Below are 18153 nucleotides of genomic sequence, written 5' to 3'. Positions count from 1 at the left end.
AAAAAAAAAAAAGGGTTGAAGAGGGACCAGCAGTTAGCGTAATGGCTATGTCGCTGAACTCCCATGTAGTCAACCGCGGTTCAAGTCCCGGACCTGTTGGCTTAAACTCACACCGGGCGCATGTGCGTTCGTGATCTCGAGAGGAGAATGGAGGAGAAGGGATTGCAGCATGGCCATCCCCCCGGGGGGTGGGGTGGTGATTTCTCACTTTCTGTCTCTCTGTCGTTCCGGCGACCACACGCATCCTTATAGCAAAAACCTCTCCAAAAAAAAGAAAGTTGTAGAGCCTAATAAGGCTAGGCGGTAAAATACTGGGCGATGACCACTTTGAAGACCTGTTTGTCCAGTGTTTTGCAGTTTAGTTCTTTCAGAGTGTTGGCTTTTGTGTTTTTCCCATTTGTGTGCACGGCATGTTTGTTTATCCAAGGACAAGGAGTAAAGAGAAAGGAAGAAGAGAAAAACTAGTTGCCCCAAAGTAGTGGAGCTCAGGGTAAAAATGAACAGAAAGACTCCTCTTTTTCCACCGACAGCAGGGGACTCCAGCTTCAGACAGGCCGAGGGGCGCGGCTCCCAGGGAATGAGGCAGCAGAGTTACATTGTCTTTATTGATTCAAAGCGGAAAAAGCTAGTTTATTGAGTACTTGGTGAGTATCACCAAAGGTGCTAAAGGGTCTTGACTGCAAATATGTTCCTTCATCAAGGCACTGCGCTAACAAAACCACTGTCTTTGAAGAGAGAAAGATTGCTTACGTTTATGTTTATATGTCCTGAAGTTATTTGCATCAAGGAAGTTCTTTGTTTTTTTGTTTTTTCCTTTGGAGAGATTTTTGCCATAGGGCGCGTGCGCTCGCCAGACAGACAGAGAGACAGAGATAGAAAGCGAGAAATCACCCCCCAGGGGGGATGGTCACACCGCAATCCCTTCTCCATTCTCCTCTGGGGATCTTGGTCACGCACGCACACGCGCCCCGCGTGAGTTTTAAGCCACCGGGTCCAGGACGCAAACCACAGTCGACTACGTGGGAGTCCAGCGACATAGCCCTTACGCTAACTGCTGGTTCCCAAGGAAGTTCTTTCAACTGTAAGTTGTTCCTGGTTTACCCTTGAGGCAGAACCAGCTCCTGGTGTGAAAGGTTCCCCAGGTGATATGGATGCAGTCCATTTTGAGGTCTCCAGCTGTAGACAGTAGATCAAAACTTAAACCTCGTTAATGAGGGCCAGCCCTGTAGCATAGTGTGATTAGAGAGCCAGATTCTCCCCTGATGGTTCAGATCTCGCCCTGATGGCTTGAAGAACTTGCCACATCTCTGTGTTTGTGCATGTGCATACCTGGAATCTCAACAGGTTGGAGAAATGGAGAAGGGATTGCAGCATTAACAAACCCCATTGTGGGGTTCTCTCTCTCTGGTGAGTTCACACACTCTCTGGCAAATTAAAAAAACAACTCATTGATAACTGAATTATACGTTTTTAAAAGAATTATTTATTTAATTTTGTTTATTATTATTAGTTTTAACAGAGGTTTTTGTTATAGGGTGTGTGCACTTGCCAGAAAGATGGAGACAGGTGGAGCAAGAAATCACCCCTCGGGGAGTGGCCATGCTGCAATCTCCAATCTCCGCAATCTCCTTTTCCATTCTCTTGGGCTCTTGGTCACGCATGCACACATGCCTGGCGTGAATTTAAGCCACCGGGTCCAGGACTCAAACTGTGGTCAACTATGTGGGAGTCCAGTAGCGTAACCATTACATCAGCACCTAGTTCCTGTTTATTATTCAATTTGACCAGCAAGAGAGAGAGTGAGAAAGCAAGCCACCAGGTCCAGGACTCGAACCATGGTCAGCTATGTGGGAGTCCATCATCCTAACCATCATGCCATCTGCCAGTCTCATGAATTGTAAATTATATATTTAAGTATCTCATGTATGGACATCATACTTTTCCCTATCAATGATTATCAGACTTTGATCTGCTGTATAATATTACACTTCCTGAAGTAGTTTTTAGTAATTGTGCAATGTAACTACACAGCTGTTTCCTATCCCAGTGACTTTGGGTAGTGGGTGTTGATTCAAATTTGAGAAATAAAGAATTAGAATTGCATAAGCAAGGGACCAGCAAGTGGCATGGTGGTTAAGGTGCTGGACTCCTGCGTGGCCAGTGCAGTTCAAGCTCCAGACCCAGTGGCTTGAAAATCACACTGGGTGGATGTGCTCGGGTGCCCAAAACCCTGAGGGAAAAATGGAGGAGAAGGGATTGTGGCATGGCCATCTCCCCCAGGAGGTGATTTCTCACTTTCCTTCTCTCTCTTTCCGGTGAGTGCACATTCCTATGGCAAAAAATAAAGAAATAAGCAAACATGAAAAGGCAGGAAGTCTGCATAACCCTAGTACAGCTTAGTAGTGCTGAGCGCATTTATTGGCAGTAATACTGCTTTCTCTTTCTAAGGTATTGTCTTGTCTTCTCTCTTGGCCATCCTGTATTTTAGATTCATGTGCATAAGTGAATTTTTTTTTCCCCAAGGCCATTGAATCTGAAACCACACTGATGGCCATGTGGGATCCAGCTACCTTAACCACTATGCCACCTAGCTGGCCCTTGTTTTGTTCTTAAACTTAATTCCATTTTCCACAAACTAAAGTCTTCTTGTACAACCCAATGTTTCTGTTTTGTTATGTCTTTTTCATTTTCAGAAGGTGTGTGCACTTGCCAGAGACAGAAACAGAAAGCAGAGGGAGAAAGCTCACTTTAGTGGGTTCAGTCACAACCCCTTTTCCACTTGCCATCCTATCAGGATTTGGGGCACACATGTACATGCATCTGGCATGTTTTTCAAGCTACCAGGGCTGGGATTCAAACCTCTTTTGGCCATTTGGGATCTGGCTCCCTTAACCACAAGACTGTAGGGATCAGTTTCATAGATGTATTTTAATTTAATCTTTATGTATCAAGGTTTACAGATAATTTGTAGTTCAATTATGTTTCTGTTGAGTTAGTGCAAATTTGTTATTTTTCACGTAATAGCTACAGGGTTTTCTAGTCTGTCCCCTCCTCTGCCTTTTGGAAACTCTTAGAACTCAAAAGCTCTTAAGTGGGCTGGGCCCACAGCACAGCCTTTAAGCACTGTTGCCAGATGGGAGCCAGATCGTGGGGCCAGCTGCGGTTTGAATTCTGCCCTAGCAGCTTGGACAACACATCTGGCATATATGCATGTAAGCCCTGAATCCTAACAGGATGGAGGAATGGAGGGAAAAAAGGATTTCAACATGACCGTGCCCTCTTGAGGAATGAGTTGTTGTTCTCTGTCTCAGAAAAGGATTGCAGGGGCCGGTAGGTGGTGTGGTGGTTAAGGGCACTGGACTCCCACATGGCCAGCTGCAGTTCAAGTCCCAAACCTGGTGACTTGCTCTCTTGCCCCCCCTCCACCTTTCCCTCCCTCCCCTCCCCTCATCCCTCTCTGGTCAAAATAAAGTTAAATAAAATAATAGAGACCAGCGGATAGCGTAATGGCTACATTACTGGACTCCTGTGTAGTCGACCACTGTTCAAGTCCCCACCCCGGTGGCTTAAACTCATGCCAGGTGCATGTGCGTGTGTGCCCAAGATCCCAAGAAGAGAATGGAGGAGAAGGGATTGCGGCATGGCCATCCCCCCTCAGGGGTGAGTTCTTGCTTTCTGTCTCTTGCACTCTTTCTCTTTCTGGTGAGTGCACGTGCCCTATAGCAAAAACCTCTCCAGAAAAAAATTAAATAAAATAATAAAAAAGGAGGTTTTTTTTTTAAAAAAAAAAATTTATTTTTTAGAGAAAGGAGGAACCAGCAGTTAGCGTAATGGCTATGTTGCTGGACTCCCACGTAGTAGACCGCGGTTTGAGTCTTTGACCCGGTGGCTTAAACTCACACCAGGCACATGTGCGTGCATGCCCAAGATCCTGAGAGGAGAATGGAGGAGAAGGGATTGTGGCATGGCCATCCTCCTTGGGCGGGTGATTTCTCACTTTCTGTCTCTCTGTCTCTCTTTGTCTTTCTGGGGAGCACACGTACCCTATAGCAAAAACCTCTCAAAAAGGGGGGGAAGGATTGCAGCATAACTATCCCCTAGTGGGGGTAATTTCTCTCTCTCACTCTCATAAGTGCACATGCCCTCTTAACAAAAATTAAATAATAAATAAAAGCTACTAAACAGCAATTCAGGGAGCTGTTTCTTGAGAGGCATTGTGATATAATAGAAAGAGCCAGAGCTTTAGGGCAAACCTGAATTTTAATTCCAGCTTCACATTTAATAGCTATTTAGATTAAGCTGTTTTAATTTTTATTTACTATTACTATTTTTAAAATTTTGCTATAAGGCGTGTGGGCTCACCAGAGAGAGAGAAAGAGAAGGAAAGTGAGAAAGCAAGCCACCAGGTCCAGGACTTAAACCATGGTCAACCATGTGAGAGTCTAGCACCTTAACTACCATACCACCTGCTGGCCCCTAAGCTATTTTCTCATGGTTAAATGAGAATAGTCATGCCAGCGGGTGCTGTGGTGGTAAAGACACTGAACTCCCACATGGCCAGCCACTGTCTGAGTCCTAGACCTGGTGGCTTGAAAATCATCCCAGGCACTCGTGTTGCATGCCCAGAATCCCGGGAGGAGCGTGCTGATCTGATGTATGGTGACATCGAGCTGCTCAAAGACCCACAGAACCAACCCCACTTTGCATGGACAGTCAAGCTGGAGAGGCGGAGTGGGTCCACGAGGTCGTGCCACAGAGAGATCTACCGTGAGCACTCCAGGGGCCACGCAACAGTGCCCCTGCTGCTGCCTCTACAAGTACATGTACGTCCACAGGCCGTCCGCCCAGATGGAGGCCATGTCCTCCTCCTATCTGACTGCCGGGAAGGAAGCCACAGACGTGGGCAGCGTGTGGTATGAGGAGCAGCAGAGGGGGCTGCTCTCTCTTCAGGAAATTGTCCCAAATTTAGCCAAAAAAGATCAGCCTGTAAAACTGAACTTCACCTTGGTCTTGCTCACTTAGGTCTGCAGAAAGCTGGGCTCCCACAGCTGCTACCAGTGAGCTTTCCTGTCCTGGGCCTGCCTGCTGCACTGCCCACCTTTACAGGGCTCCTGCAGGCCAAGGACCAGCTGAGCCAGGGCTGCCCCTGTGGCCAGGCTGGTGCAGCCTGCTAGTCCTTTCACTTAGAGTTTGTTTTTTAAATGGAAATCAATAAGCCTGAATAATTTGGATGTTTTATTCAGATGTGTGTCACCTCTGTTAAAGTACAGAATCTAACAGTGTGTGATTACTACTTACAAGAATGAGGGAATTCATTGCATCTAGTGCCTTTTTAGCACAAGTTTTCTCAAAAAAAAAAAAAAAAAAAAAAAAGGAAATTGTCTAAGTAGTCATTAAAAATGTCCCAGTAACTTTAGAATGTTTTAAAGACTGTATGCTTTGCTGTATGCTTTGTTGAATTACACTCACAATAAGGAACTAGACAGAAAGAGGCAGACATGTTAACCGTTTTGAGAAGAAAAATTGCACTTTTCACTCCTGTATGTAGTTGGTAGATAACTGGATTTTGCAGCGCAAGTGGCCTCGTCTGAGGGAAGATCCTGGAGCCACATGCAGGCCTCTGCTGAGGCAGGGGCTGCTCCCGCTGAGCAGAAGGAAGATGGTCTTTGCTGTCAGAGGAGACCATTTTAGGAAGACATATTCATGCACCAAAAGAGTGTTTGTGAGAATAAGATTTCCAGTGACCTCCATGGTTTGTACCATGAGGGAATTTCTTAGTCCTGAAAGAAAACGGCTTGGAAACGCCATCCGTGATCAAGATGGGAAAACCTCCTGAAGCAGAAGCGCCTGCATTTTATCTCTCAGTACCCTTGAGATCTCTTTTCATATATAATTTTATTTTTTTCATTCATTTAAGTTGACCAGAGAAACAGAAAGAGAGAGAAAGCAAGCCACCAAGTCCCGGGACTTGAACTGTGGTTGGCCATGTGGGAGTGTCCAGCACCTTAACCACCACACCACATGCTGGCCCCCATATGAACATTTTTTAGAGTTTGTTTTTATTCTTTGTGTCATATGGTGGCTCCCTCAGCATCTAGCACTGGATCTGTAAAACAACTCAAGGTAATTTTCTGGCTTACCCAGGAACACGCAACACAACAAGCTGCAGAAAACAAAAAATCCAAAACGTGTTTATTAAAGAGCTTTGAAATATTTTGTCAAACTATGACTTGGCAACCACAAAAGATGTCATCATTTTAGGTTGGCAACCAGTGCTTATAATGCGATGATTTAGGCAACCACCAGGTACGCGAGCCCAGCACCGAGGACAGAGTTGTGCAAGCAGAGCCTAATGATAGGTTAGGGATGCAGCTTGAAACCACTCCACTCAGCTAAAATGCAGCCTGCCACCTGTTATTTAAACATCAGGAGAATTTGACTAATAACTACTGTGAGTGCAACAATAACTGAACAAGGAGTCCAAAGCATGAGAATGAGTAATACTTTTGTCTAGGGTTACTTTATTTTGTATTCAAAGAGACTAACTTTCTACTATTATGTTTCCCTATGTGCTTTCTAACCCCAAATTAAAACTCATACAAATTCATTTTGCAGAAATCTAAAATCAGCCCTATTTCTTTGTCAAAACATTGTCTTAGTATTTATTTTAATTCATTGTGTTTTGAAATCATTCGCTGGTCATTGAAATGTAAAATACCGCCCCTTTACCAGAGAGGATTCGACCAGGGCTGCCTTAAGGTTTAATGTTACCTTTTCAGTTACTGCACATCTATTATTTTGTTGACTTGTTGAGCTTTCCTAAGTAGAGATTAACTTCAGGATATCTGTATATTAATAGTGGCTAATATGTAATCAGTATTACGATTCAATGTCACATACTGTTCTGTGGTGGTTTCCTGTAGTGATTTTAGGGTTTCAATTAAAATGAAATAGACATAAAAAAATAAATTAAAAAATAAAAAGGGAAGTCACGCTGGGCTCATTGCATGTGCCTCCTGAGAGGAGACTGGAGGAGAATACATTGCAGCATGGCCGTCACCCCCAGGTGGTGATCTCTTACTTTCTCTCTCTCTGTATCTCTCTTTCCAGCAGGTGTATGTGCCCTATGGCAAAAACCTTTAAATAATTTTTTTTCAAAGACAATTACATTTCTAACCATCTTTCCTTTCTTCTTTTTTTAGCAATCATGACAAACTTCCTTCAGATCGTGCGTGACCACTGGGTTCACATACTTGTCCCTATGGGATTTGTGTTCGGATGTTATCTAGACAGAAAGAATGATGAAAAGCTAACTGCCTTCCGGAACAAGAGTGTGTTATTTAAAAGGTTTGTGTGCATTTTCTAAAAAACTGGTGATTGGGGCCGGCAGGTGGCATAGTAGTTGAAGATGCTGGACTCCTATGTGGCCAACCGTGGTTCAAGTCCCAGACCTAGTGGCTTGTTTTCTGTCTCTCTCTCTCTCTCTCTCTCTCTCTCTGTCTCTCTCTGGTCAAATTTAAATAAATAAATAAATGAAGCTAAATAAAATAATTCTTTTAAAAAAAGGAAAAAAAAATGGAGATGGATTGTAGCATGATCATGCCTCCTTAGAAGGTATGTTCTCTCTTCCTTCCCTCTGTTTCTTTCCAGATAGCACATGTACCCTCTGACAACTTAAAAAGGAACAAAAGGTTTATTTTTTTTCTTTTTCTTTTTTTTTGGAGAGGTTTTTGCAATAGGGCGTGTGCACTTGCCAGACAGAGAGAGACAGAGAGATAGAAAGCGAGAAATCACCCCCCAGAGGGGATGGCCACACCGCAATCCCTTCTTCTCCATTCTCCTCTCGGGATCTTGGGCACGCACGCACCAGGTGTGAGTTAAAGCCACTGGGTCCGGGACTCGAACCACGGTTGACTACATGGGAGTCCAGCAACATAGCCATTACGCTAACTGCTGGTCCCAAAAGGTTTATTTTTCATCTCACAGTTCTGGAGGCTGGCAAGTCCAAGAGCAGGCATCTGGCCAGCTGGTGGTGCTATGGCCAAGCAAGCGTGTTCAGAGAGACCAAAGGCTAAAAGAGACCAAAGACCAAAAGCTACTGGCTTTACATCAGCCTGTTCCGAGGAACAAATCCATGAGAACTCAGTTCCTCCAGGCAGCCAGCATAAACTGAGGGATCCACCCCACTCTCAGCCCCCTCCCCCTAGGCTCCACCACTCAGTGGGTGTTGAGTTATAGCACACATTTCTGGGGGAGACACTCAAACCACACAACTGGGGTCAGAGAGCTCAAGGGCCAAGAAAATTTAGCAGCATCCAAAGTCAGTATATAGAGATGGCTCACAGACCAGTGATTTCAAGAAAAAAATGACCTGGAGAGAGTAGAAAACATTAAATGGCGTAATGTTTATGGCACTGGCCTCCCACATGGCCAACCACAGTTTGAGTCCTGGACCTGGTAGCTTCAAACTCATACTGAGCACATGTGCGTGCATGCCCAAAATCCCAAGAGGAAAATGGAGGAAAAGAGATTGCAGTGCGGCCATCCCCCTTGGGGGGGTGTTCTCACTTTTTCTCTGTTTTGCAAGTATATGCGTCCTGTAGCAAAAATCTCTCCCCACCCAAAACTAAATGAACACATCAGAAGCATAATAGCTTTTATGTAAAGACAAACTATTAAAAACTGTAGTTTTTAATCTGAAAAAAATGAGGTTGAAGATGGGTTAAAAGTTTAACATCTGGAAAGAATAGAAACTGATAAATCTAATGGAAAATTTTTAATGAGTCAATTTAATAGAATATAAAATAATTGAATTCATATTCTTCTGACTTTCTCATTTATTCCTTCATAAAAGTTTTACTTAACACTTTTTTCTCTCCTTCCTTTTATCTTTTCACAGGGAGTTGAGGCCCAATGAGGAAGTGACCTGGAAGTAAAAAGTATGGTGGAATTACAGAATGTCCACATTTTAAAAAGTAAAGAGAAAATAAAAACATGTTTGTTATTTAATGTGAAGAATTTGAAATGTGATTCTTTTTATACTGAATTAATATTTCAAGTAATAAGCATTAACTTAAAAAATAAGTATTGGGGGCCAGTGTGGTGGTCGAGGAGCTGGGTTCCCGTGTGGCTGGCCAGAGTAGGAGTCCTGAGCCTGGCAACTTGCTTTCTCACGTTCCCTCTCTTTCTCTCTGTCTCTGGTGAGTGCATGTGCCCTATAGCAAATTAAATAATAATAATAATAAAATTCTTTTTAAAAATAAGTCATTGGATGGCAGCATGATTTATTTATTTTAAACCCTATGGAGGACGTTCTTCCTCTCGCTCGCTCACTCTCTTTCTCTTTTCCCCCTCTCATTAGTGTACACATACACTCCATTATGAATAAAGAAAAGAGTTATCGACTACCTGATTGTATACATTGGTATTATCAATAAGTTTACTTGAATCAAGAATTTTCTCATGTGGAATTGTCTGAGGACATTTTTGACTGTTGTGCCTTTTTTTTTTTTTTTTTCTTTTTCTTTTTTTGGAGAGGTTTTTGCTATAGGGCATGTGCGCTCACCAGAAAGACAAAGACAGACAAAAAACGAAAAATCATCCACGGGGGTGGGGGTGGAGGGGTGGCCATGCCACAATCCCTTCCCCTCCATTCTCCTCTCAGGATCTTGGGCAGGCATGTACACACGCCCAGCTTGAGTTTAAGCCACCAGGTCCGTGACTCGAACCGTGGTCGATTACATGGGAGTCCAGCATAGCCATTACGCCAACCTTTGGTCCCAAAAAATCGTGCGCATTGATAGAGAGATGGACTCGATGCCGCAATCCTCCAGCCTCCATAGGTTTTTGTCATAGGGCGGGCGCCACCATGCCCTTCTGGGCCTTTTTCTAGTGGCTGGTTTTTTCCTCATTCTTCAGGAAAAAAAATTTTTTAATCACATGCTTCAAGGAAACTTAAAGAGTGTGGCACTAGGATTTTATCTGGTAAAGTCATATAGCTGAAAGCTTTTATGACCGTGGGTTTGGCAGAGATTTCTTATTTATAACACACTTGAAAAAGTGAAAATACAGCCATGAACAGGGAGAAAATATTTGCAAAATATTATGAGGGAACTTCCAGAAGTTTGTGGATGATAGAATAAAAATACACGTTCCAGGTCAACAGGTGGTGTGGTGGTTGGGGGCTCTGGACTCCCACGTGGTCAACTGCTGTTGGAGTCCTGGACCCGGCAGCTTTAAAATCATGTGGGACATCTGTGTGTGTCTAAAATCCCTAGAGAAGAAATTGCAGTGTGGCCATCCCCCTGGAGATGATTCATCATTTTCCCTCTGTGAGCGCACAGGTCCTATGGCAAAACGAAAACAAAAAGAAAAGGACAAGTTCATTTTGGTACAAAAAAAGGATGAAATACATGCAGTTTTTTCATAATATGCATTTCTATGGTTTTTCTTTCTTTTCTTTTTTTTTTTTTTTAGTTATAACCTCCATGAAAGAGAAGCAGCATCCTCACCAGGTTCCCAACACTGCAGTCCAGTCCCCGCTTCAGCCAGCCTCCTGGGTACACATGGCGCCCAGTGCATTCAGGAAGGTCCTGGACATGGACCTGGAACCCTCCCACGTGGTCAGTCGCACTTCACTGTTGGGCTGTCATCAGGTCCCCTCCTTAACGCTTAAGAGACCCCTTGAACAACCAGTTTACAACTACAATATGTAAAGAATCCTTATAATAACACAACCTCAGGACCAGCAGATGGTATAAAAGGTATGTTGCTGAATTCCCACATAATTTACCAGGATTCAAATTCCAGACCTGGCAGCTTAAAAAACTCACGCCAAGGGCCAGCAGGTGGCATGATGGTTAAGGGCACTGGACTCCCACATGGCCAACCATGGTTCAAGTCCTGGACCTGATGACTTACTTTCTCACTTTCTCTCTCTCTGTCCCTCTCTGGTCAAGATAGTAAATAAATAAGTTTAAATAAAATTATTTTAAAAAATTTTTAAAACTCACACTGGGTACACCTTAATGCCGAAGATCCCGTGAGGAGAAGGAAGGAGAATGTGGCATGGCCATCCTTCCTGGGGGGTGATTTCTCGCTTTCTGTCTTTGTTCATCAAACGCACATGCCCTAGGGATTTTTGGTATAGGGCACATGCACTCACCAGAGAGACAGCAAGAAATCACCCCCCTCTCCTCCAGGAGGGATGGTTATGCAGCAGCCTCCTCTCAGTTCTCTTGAGATTTTGGGCATGCATGCACCCACTCCTAGTGTGTTTTAAGTCGCCAGATCCAGGACTCGAACCATGGTCAATTTTGTGGGAGTAACAGTAGTCATCAGGGAAATGCAGGCTAAAGCCACAATGAGATACCACTGCGCATCTAGTTCACCAGTTACAACTAAAAAGACTGGCCTTACTGATTTGGGGCAAGGATGTGGAAGAACCAAAGCTCACCCACATGGCCATCCCCACAGGTGGTGACTTCTCACTTTCCCTCACACTGTCTGTCTTCAGCAAGTTCACACACCCTATGGCAAAACTTTAAAAAATGAACTAAAAAATAAAGAGGCCTGAGGGGGCTCATTTGTCCCTTTCTCCCTCCACCGTGTGAGGACACACAGAAGATAGGTCTGTGAACACCTGCTCCTCACTAGCAGTCTTCATTTTGCCTCCCATAACTCTCTCTGCTCCTCTGAACTTGCACTGCCGATGGCCTCCATAGCAACAAAATTAAGTGGGGCTTGTAAGTCCTCACTGTGGGGCTCCTTGGCAGTAACCGACGCTTCTCCCAGGGCTTCCATACTATGGCACTTTCTTGCCTTTTCTCCCCTCTCCGTGGCACCCTCAGGGCTCAGCACTAGAGCCTCTTCTCAGTCTTCTTCCTTCTCCATGATGATTCTTTTTACTCCTATGGTTTCTTTGTTTTTAATTTTTAAATTTGTTACAGGATATGTGCACATGTCAGGGTAACCGTGAAAAGCACCCACCAGGGGTGATGGCCATGCTGCGGTCTCTTCATTCTCTTAGGATTTTGGACATGCATGCACATGTGCCCAGCATATTTTTCAGCTGCCAGTCCAGGACTCAGACTGCACAGTGGGATGTATGTGGATCTAGCTGCCTTAGCCATCATGCCATTGGCTGGGCTTTTTTTTTTTTTTTTTTTTTTTTTGAGAGATTTTTGCTAGAACCATGTACTCACTGGAGAAACAGAGAGATACAGATAGCAAGAAATCATCCACCTAGGGGATGGCTACTCCACAATCCCTTTTCCTCCAGTCTCCTCTTGAGATTGGGGTGCACGCATACACACACACACACACACACACACCCAGTGTGAGTTTTAAGCTGCTGGGTCTGCAACTCAAACTGCGGTCGACTATGTGGGAGTCCAGTGGCGTAACCATTACACCACCTGCTGGTCCCCTGATGGCACCCTAATGCCATATATCATACATTCCAGCAACATAGCTATGGGTCAGAGGTGGGGTTAAAAGGAACAATACGTAGTTTATGGTAACAGGAAGATTTTGTTCAGTGACAGTTAAGGTGCTCTGTTGAGATGTTTCCTTGAAAATTATTTCAGGCAGGTGTGCTGGGGAGGTGACTGAGATTCCATGCCGTTTTCTCTCGGGGCTAGTCAAGGTTTTCACAGACCTCTTCACTCCTTAGACTACTTTAACTATTTTCTTTCTGATACCTTTTTTTTAATGCCAACAATTCTCCATTGTACAGTGCCCTCCAGGCTCCTGAATTCCAGACTAATAGCCAATCATTTCTCAACATAATTATCGACACCTGAATGTCTCATAAATACCGTAAATGTACTGTCTGCAAAGGTAAACTCTTCTTTTCTCAAAACCTTGTTTCTCCGTCAGTATTTTATCTTAATAAATATTCCTCCTGCCTCAGCAGCTGCCAACAAAAACCCAGCATTGTCCCTTCACTTCTGTCTCCCTCATTCCTCAGGGAGAGTTCTCTTAAGTCTCCCGACTTCCTAATGATCGCCGGATGGTCTCCCATCTTCTCGAAGTGTGGCAGAAATGCGGGTTCCTCTGTTCATAAGAGCTTTGCCTTCATTCGCTATGTTAGTGAGAGGAATGCCCGGGCTGCTGTGGCAGGATGACTGCTGGCTAGGTTTTAGACGTTAATCTGGCTGCAGAGCCAAAAGTGAACCAAGGAAAAGCAGGTGCGAAACGATCTGCAGCGGAGATGTCCTAGGTGTGTCCTCGTCTAAATTGTCATCACTACCAAGAGCCCTTCATAACAGCAATTGCTCTCTCTGCAGCCCTCACGATCATTCTCAGATGCAAATATGGGGCCCGCCTATGGCCTGGTGGTTAAGGAAGCTGAATCTCACATGTCCAACTACATGATTCAAATCCCAGACCCAACAGCCTAAAAAACATGCCAGGTGCCATGTACAAAATCCCTGTAGGATGGAGAAGTGGAGGGCAAGGGATTGTGGCTACACCCCATTGGGGGATGCTTTCTCCTTTCCTTCTCTCTGGAAGGTGCACATGCTCTATGACAATTTTTTTTTAATTACAAATCTGACCATGTCTCTTTTAAAACTTTTCTATAGCTCCCCATTGCCTTAAAAGGTACACCTTGGGGGACCAGCAGTTGGCGTAATGGCTATGTCGCTGGACTCCCACGTAGTTGACTGCGGTTCAAGTCCTGGTCCTGGAGGCGTAAACTCATGCCGGGTGCGTGTGTGTGTGCGTGCGTGCGTGCCCAAGATCCCGAGAGGAGAATGGAGGAGAAGGGATTGCGGCATGGCCACCCCCCCGGGGGGTGATTTCTCGCTTTCTGTCTCTCTGTCTCTGTCTGTCTGGCGAACGCACGTGCCCTACAGCAAAAACCTCTCAAAAAAAAAAAAAAGACACACTTTGGACCAGCTCCATGGCCTGGTGGTGAAGGCTACCAGATTCCATGTGGCCAACCACATGTTTTGAATCCCAGTCCCAGCAGCTTCAGAAACACACCAGGGGTATGTGCAGTTGTACTCTCCCAGCAGGGTGGAGAACTGGAGGAGAGAGGACTGTGGCATAACTATGCCCCATGGGAAGAGAGAGGTACTCTCTCCCTCTCTCTCTCACTGACTCTCTCTCTCTTTGGTGAGTGTACATATCCTCTGGCAAATTAGTAGAGAAAAAAAATACCTACGTACATCTTCGTTTGGTTTCAAGGAGTAAGATCTGTCCTTTAAGCTTCATCAAAACCCTATTCCCCCACACACACAGTTAGCGGCTGGAAGGAGTTAAGCTGTCTTGTGTAGACTCCATGGTTCTTTGGGTCCAGATCTTTAAGATTAGAGATCTGTCCTGAGATGCAGAATGAAAAACCACAAACACTTGTAAACTAGGAAAAGGAAAATTTTGATCAGAAAGTGAAGCTTTTTAATAGAAAAGAAATTAATCCCCATGCCAGAAAGACGTGCAGGTGAGCATCTGCTTGAGAAGGACGACTGCAATTAGCAGGGGTTAAGTGCTACTTCTTTTTTTAATAATTATTTTATTTAACTTTATGTATTTTGTTTTAAAAATTGGCCAGATAGGGACAGAGTGAGAGAGATGGAAAGTGAGAAAGCAAGCCACCAGGTTCAGGATTCAAACCACAGTTGGCCATGTGGAAGTCCAGCGCCCTTAACCACCACACCACCTGCCGTCCCTAGGTGTTACTTTTCACTTGAGCGGTGGCAATGAACATTTAATGGGAAGGCCTTTCTCAGTCTGGCTTCTGTGTTTGGAATCATCGGGCTTTTTCCTGAGCCTGCTCATTTCTGTCCCAGGTGAGGAATCTAATTACCTAGTCACGCACACTCTGTGTGGACTTGGAAGGTATGCACAAACACTAGTTTATTGCCCCACTGGGGATCAGGATGTTGACCTACGTGTGAATTTCTGTGTGTACATTTGGAGTGGCAGGAGGGAAGATAATTACCTTCCCTATGAGCTGTTCTCTGGTTTTAAAGAAGAAAAACGAGATTTGCCTTGCCTTCCTGATGCAGAGTTGAGTGGGAAGAGGGAGTCTCTGCAGAGGGTCTAGCTGTGACTCCTGATAAGCTGTGAGTGATGTGGCAGGTGTCCTTCTACTATCTCCTTTTTTTAAAAAAAGGAATTATTTTATTTAATTTTATTCATTGTCTTTATTTTATTTTTGAAGTTGACTAGAGAGAGATAATGAGAGAGAAGGAAAGTGTGAAAGCTTGCTGCCCAGTCCAAGACTCGAACCGTGATCAGCCATATGGGAGTCCAGCTGCCTTAACCTCCACACCACCTGCCAGCCCCCACTTCTACTATTCTTTTGTTCTTTTCTTTTTTTTTTTTTCGGAGAGCTTTTTTTTTTTTTTTTTCTTTTTCTGTAAGGTGTGTGTGCTCGCCAGAAAGAGACAGAAAGCGAGAAATCACCCCCTACGGGGGATGGCCACGCCACAATCCCTTTTTCTCTTGGGATCTTGGGAATGCATGCACACGTGTGTGGCGTGAGTTTAAGCCACCAGGTCCAAGACTCGAACCATAGTTGACTGCATGGGAGTCCAGCAACATAGCCATTATGCCAACTGCTGGTCCCCCTTCTGTTTTCTTAGGCTGCCTGCTCATTTCTAGCTAGCTGCCTATCACAATACCTTACTGTATTTTTCACTTCCCCAGTTGATGTATACTTCCTCTTCAGGTCTACACTAGCATACAATCTGCCAGCCCTTGAATCTCAGCAAGATAGTTTACTATTTGACTATGGACATTGTGATATTTTATCCTCTAAAACATTTATGTCAGAGGATGTGTCCTCTTGCCAGAGAGAGAGAGACTTAGAGATGAAGAGATAGATACGAGGGTAGAGGAAGAAAGCACCCCCTAGTGGGGTGTGGTCACACTGCAACACATTCTCCATTTCTCCATGGTCTTGGGATTTGAGGTTCCTAACCTCTGGAGTAGGAATCCAGCCATTGTGTTATTCAGGTGAGATCTAGCTCCCTTCAGCACTAAGCTAAAGGGTGAGCCTCACGATACTGTTCTTAACTTCTCCGTGTCTGTTTTCTCAAGTGTATAATAGGAATAATAACACCCCCTCTATCAAAGATTGCTGTAGTAAATTAGTAATACCAGGAGCCTTCAAACAGTTCATGGAAAATGTTTACCATGAAAAACCTATGGTATTTGGAGGGACCAGCAGTTGGCATAATGGCTATGTCACTGGACTCCCATGTAGTCAACCGCAGTTCGAGTCCCAGGCCCAGCGGCTGAAGACTCATGCCGGGCGCACGTGCGTGCGTGCGTACCCAGATCCCAAGAGGAGAATGGAGGAGAAGGGATTGCGGCATGGCCATCCCCCCTGGGGGGTGATTTCTTGCTTTCTGTCTCTCTGTTTCTGTCTGTCTGGTGAGCACATGCGCCCTATAGCAAAAACCTCTCCAAAAAAAAAAGGAAAAAAATAAAAAAAACTATGAATTTGAAAAAAACATTTGCACTGAAAGAAACTTGTACTCCAATTCCATTTTCCATGAATTTTTTAAAAAAGGTTTTGTCAGAGAATATGTGCACTCACCAGAGTGAGACAGTGAGAGACAAGGGGAGGGAAAGTGAGAAAGCAACCCCCTAGGGAGGATGGCCACACTGCAATCACGTCTACTTTCCTCTGGGGATTCCAGGTGCACATGCACATGTAATGCCGCGTCATTATCAAGCCACCAACCAGGTCCAGGAGTCAAACCCAGGTTGACCATGTGAGAGCCCAGCACCTTAACTACCCTGCCACCTGCTGGCCCCTCCATGAACTTTTCCTTGGGATGATAACCCTAGTTAGGCAAATATATATCAGGGAACTAGAATGGAGCACTAGAAACAGAACATAGAAGAGGGAATATAAGACCAACTGTATTACGCAAACTAACTCCCGGCAGCATCGACACCTACAAAAAAACAAGAATGAGAAACAAGCTAAAGGGACCAGCAGTTAGCATAATGGCTATATCGCTGTACTCCCATGTAGTCCACAGCAGTTCGTGTCCCGGACCCGGTGGCTTAAAACTCACACTGGGTGCGTGTGCGTGCCTGCCCAAGATTCCGAGAGGAAAATGGAGAAGGGATTGCAGCGTGGCCATCCCCCCGGGGGGGGGGCGATTACTCGCTTTCTGTCTGTCTTTGTCTGTCTGGCGAGTGCACGCGCCCTATAGCAAAAACCTCTCCAAAAAAAAGAAGTAAAAAAAAGAAACAAGCTAAAGAAGAAATGAACAGGTCAAAGGTGGGCTAAGGACACATGTTTTAGAATTAATGCGAGATCAAATAAAAAAGAGGGGGGGGACTCGGGAAAGGAGGTGAGGCTGTTTGCCTCCCTTGCCAATGGCCTGTTCTGTTTGTGGAATGTGTCACTATCTCCCTCAATAAACCTTACGCTCGGCTTGTCTCCTTGGCACAGACGTCAAATTTTTCAACCTAACATATGCAAAGCACTTAGAAAGGTACCTAGCCCATATTAATATAAATATTAATTATAATTTAATTATAATTTTTACACAAGTACCAGGTATTAGAATGAAATACATCCTTTTTCTTAATAAATCTTTCAGTGGAGAAGTAGGAGGAAATAGTAAATAATTACATGCAAATATAAGAAGTAGGAAGTACAAAGTAAAGAGGAAAACAAAAAGAACATAGAACCCTGTTGAGTAGTCCTTTTCTCCACCCCTGGAAACCTACAGCAATGGGCGAAAGCCCAGAAGATCCTCCAACCGATAGGTGGAGCCGTAGCACACCAAGGTCGGCCCATAACAGGACTCAGGAGCACGCGCTATTAGGGTCACGTGTCCCCGCGCTTACAGCTCCGGTGTTTACTGGCTCTTCACGCCACATGACATGTATCCTAGGGAGTGATTGGTCTGCGCCAGACACGTGAGCAGGACCGGGGCGGGGCAGGGCGGGTGGGCGGAGGGGTCATCTTCCACGAGAAAGTGAGTGTCCGCGTTCGGTGGGGAGCTGTCCGCCGCGCGGCGGTCGGCGTGGGGTCCTGAATCGCCGCCTCCCGAAAGACTGGACGGGGCCCGGGTGGCCCCCATCCCGACCTCGCCGAGGCGCCCGCCTCCTCGGCCCGGGAAAGGGAGGGGAGCTTCACCGACGCCCCTCTGCACTCTCGCCCCGACGCCCCTGCAG

At 45.0% G+C, this 18153-nt stretch overlaps 2 protein-coding genes across 7 annotated transcripts in view; both read left to right on the top strand.

The window, feature by feature from the left end:
• NDUFB1 (NADH:ubiquinone oxidoreductase subunit B1) overlaps positions 1 to 9015 on the top strand; it is a 13516-nt gene extending 4501 nt beyond the window's left edge. Inside the window, exons 2-3 of the mRNA XM_006155806.3 lie at positions 7203 to 7347; positions 8900 to 9015. Coding sequence (XP_006155868.2) covers positions 7203 to 7347; positions 8900 to 8936 — 182 coding nt within the window. The 3' untranslated portion in view covers positions 8937 to 9015. The remainder of the gene's footprint in view (positions 1 to 7202; positions 7348 to 8899) is intronic.
• Positions 9016 to 17944: 8929 nt separating this feature from the next.
• The window catches only part of ATXN3 (ataxin 3), a 53598-nt gene continuing 53389 nt past the window's right edge, over positions 17945 to 18153 (top strand). For all 6 annotated transcript variants that reach the window (XM_027774707.1, XM_027774703.1, XM_027774706.1 and 3 more), the window contains exon 1: positions 17945 to 17954. The gene's annotated coding sequence lies outside the window, so the exon portion shown is untranslated. The remainder of the gene's footprint in view (positions 17955 to 18153) is intronic.

The sequence above is a fragment of the Tupaia chinensis genome, unplaced genomic scaffold, assembly GCF_000334495.1.
Source record: "Tupaia chinensis unplaced genomic scaffold, TupChi_1.0 Scaffold000469_1, whole genome shotgun sequence".
In the NCBI taxonomy this organism is placed as follows: Eukaryota; Metazoa; Chordata; class Mammalia; order Scandentia; family Tupaiidae; genus Tupaia; species Tupaia belangeri.
The sequence above is the reverse complement of the archived record's forward strand: the minus strand, read 5'-3'. Positions and strand labels throughout refer to the sequence as shown.